Source organism: Haplochromis burtoni, unplaced genomic scaffold, assembly GCF_018398535.1.
Source record: "Haplochromis burtoni strain Fernald_Lab_line unplaced genomic scaffold, NCSU_Asbu1 Contig_753, whole genome shotgun sequence".
Classification (NCBI taxonomy): Eukaryota; Metazoa; Chordata; class Actinopteri; order Cichliformes; family Cichlidae; genus Haplochromis; species Haplochromis burtoni.
The window spans coordinates 138,728-141,189 of record NW_024583114.1 but is presented as its reverse complement, the minus strand read 5'-3'; the positions used below and the strand labels follow the sequence as shown (position 1 = coordinate 141,189).

General features: G+C 52.7%; 1 protein-coding gene across 1 annotated transcript in view; it reads left to right on the top strand.

The window, feature by feature from the left end:
• Nucleotides 1-590: 590 nt before the first annotated feature.
• Nucleotides 591-2,462, top strand: part of LOC102295367 (TSC22 domain family protein 4) — a 29,046-nt gene continuing 27,174 nt past the window's right edge. Inside the window, exons 1-2 of the mRNA XM_014330261.2 lie at nt 591-1,040; nt 1,781-1,914. Of these exons, the coding sequence (XP_014185747.2) occupies nt 699-1,040; nt 1,781-1,914 (476 nt within the window). The 5' untranslated portion in view covers nt 591-698. The remainder of the gene's footprint in view (nt 1,041-1,780; nt 1,915-2,462) is intronic.

Sequence of the window (2,462 nt, the reverse complement as noted above, 5' to 3'; positions counted from 1 at the left end):
GCACTCTTCTGGACAGACAGACTGCACGAGGGGTGAGACACGTTACTGCTTTAACTCGGACCTCTGCCTCCACACACTGTGTTGGTTTTTGTGCTCTACGGGGACCTGGGTGTGTACATGCTTCTCTGAGGACTTCGAGTGTATTGTGTGTGTTAGTTTTTGTGCTTTATGTGGACGTACCAGAGGTCTGTGCATCTGACGACTTAGTCCACTGATGTAGACCACCTGTGTTTATTGTGAGGCTACGTCCCCAGGATGCGGATCAACACACGTGCACATGCTCAGTGTGTCCTGTTTGGACATAAACAGCAGTGAATGTCAGGAGGCGTACCTGTCAGGTGTCTTCACACTGGACTGTGGTTAAAGCTGAACTTTGACCCCTAAGCTCCTCCTCTGTAGATCAAAAATCCATGTTTATTCTTAATTGTGTTTAATTTTTTAAGTGTGTCTCTGAAATGTCCCCATAAACCACATTAACTGGTGTACTCTGCTGTGTGTCAGTGAGCCTGTGGAGTGTGTGCGTGAGAATGAGTGGTGGTAAAAAGAGGAGTGGCTTTCAGATCACCAGCGTGACTCAGAGGTGAGTCTCCCTCGATGGCGGGCAGGGGGCGGGGTCTTCCTCCAGGTTCAGGGTGGTGAGACTAGTGAGCGGAGCCGGCGGCGGAGGCCGGGGGGAATCGTATCGTCGCGGGCGATGGATGTGCACAGAGTTCACAGAGCGGCAGGAAGGCCCGGGGTTCAGGCGGGTAATGGACAGCATGAGGCACGCCCACTCCTTGGAGTCCCTGGAGATGATTGGCCGGGAAAGCGAGCGGGGTGGAGTCCACTCTCAGGACAACACCCATATGCTGGCTCAGCACGTGCTGCACAGCGGCCCGCCTTCACCCACGCACCAGACGCCAGCTAATGTCCGGCTGCTCGACCACAAGGAGTCGCGCCTTGTGGTCGAGCAGGGCTTAGGCTCCACCCCTCCACCACCTTCACCCCGCCCACGCTTCGCCCCAACTCCTCTGCGGCTGGATGTGGACGCCTCAGGACGGGTAAACACACACACAGACACTCGTTTTCATGCCTTAGTGAGGACATCAATCTGACATAATATTTTTGTTAGCCTCTTACCCTAACCCTCAGAAACGACCTAATCTGGACTAACCCGGGCCTGACCAGACCTAATCTGGACTAACCCGGGCCTGACCAGACCTAATCTGGACTAACCCGGGCCTGACCAGAACCTCATTTAACTCCAAAGCACAACCACAGTGGGCTTTATGTTCAAATATAAAGAGAAAACCCACCAATCAGCAGCCATATCCCTGCTCCTTTGTGAAGCATTTGGTTCCCACAAAGACATTTAGACAAGTATACACGCACACATACGTGTCCTACTGCCTGACTCAGGCGTGATCTCTGCACAGGTGGAGGCTGTTAGCTGCACGCCTGCTTGTTTGCGACGTAGCTGAGTTAGCAGCACCTGTTCTGCTCTGCAGTTTCACCCTTGACACACTAGGGGGCGGTGCAGCTGCTAACACAGGTGGGGCTAGGGCGTCAGGTGCTTATGATGTCACAGCGGGGCTTCCAGCTGCAGCTGATCGAGCTGATTGTTGATCAGGTCATTGGAATAATAAAAACATGTACGTGCAGCAGTGACGTCAGAGCAACATGTGACATCATCATGACATCACTGAGGAAACCCGCCGGGATATAAAATGAATCTTTAATGTTAGAACATTGTTCGTTGTTTTTACGACAGTCACTCACACCTGTGTGTCTCACCTGTCAGTCTGTCCTCAGGCTGTCTCACTCTCAGCCTGGCTCCCCCCCTGCTGGACTGTACCAACCCCCTCTGACCCCCGCTCAGACGCCGTCAGGCTTCAGCCTGGACCGCACCATGTTCGACCTGCCGGGGGACGCCAGGTGAGTGTGTTTAACAGGTGTTTGCGATGTCACTGCTCAGTGGGAGGAGACAGGATGCTTCTCAGAGGTCAGCTGATTAGTTTTCAGCGTTTGGTTTGTTTGTGATTGATCAGGTTGATTGATTGACTGATGAACCCGGACTTTCACAATAAAAGTCCATCCTGTTTGAACTGCGTGCGTTTAGTTTGAGGTCTGAAACACTCCATCATAAAGTCTGTGGGTGCTTTCCGTTTTCGTGAGGTTACTCGCTGACAGACGTGACCTGTGATCTGTGTGGAGGCCACAGCTGTTCCAAACCCTAAAGGAAGGAACCTCGGTGCTTCCTTTATTGCTTCCTTTAGCGGAGGAGACACTGGAGCATCCTTTATGAGAGGGGAGGAGGGAACGCCGAATGGTAAACGGGCTGGTTTGTATATTGAGCTGCAGAAACGCACAGACCAGCTGGATGCGATCTTAGCTTGGTCATTCTCCACCACCGTAGGGGGCGTGTCCCATTTTGACCTTCCAGATAGTGCCAGTGGCTGTGGCTTGAACCAAGTTGAACCAAG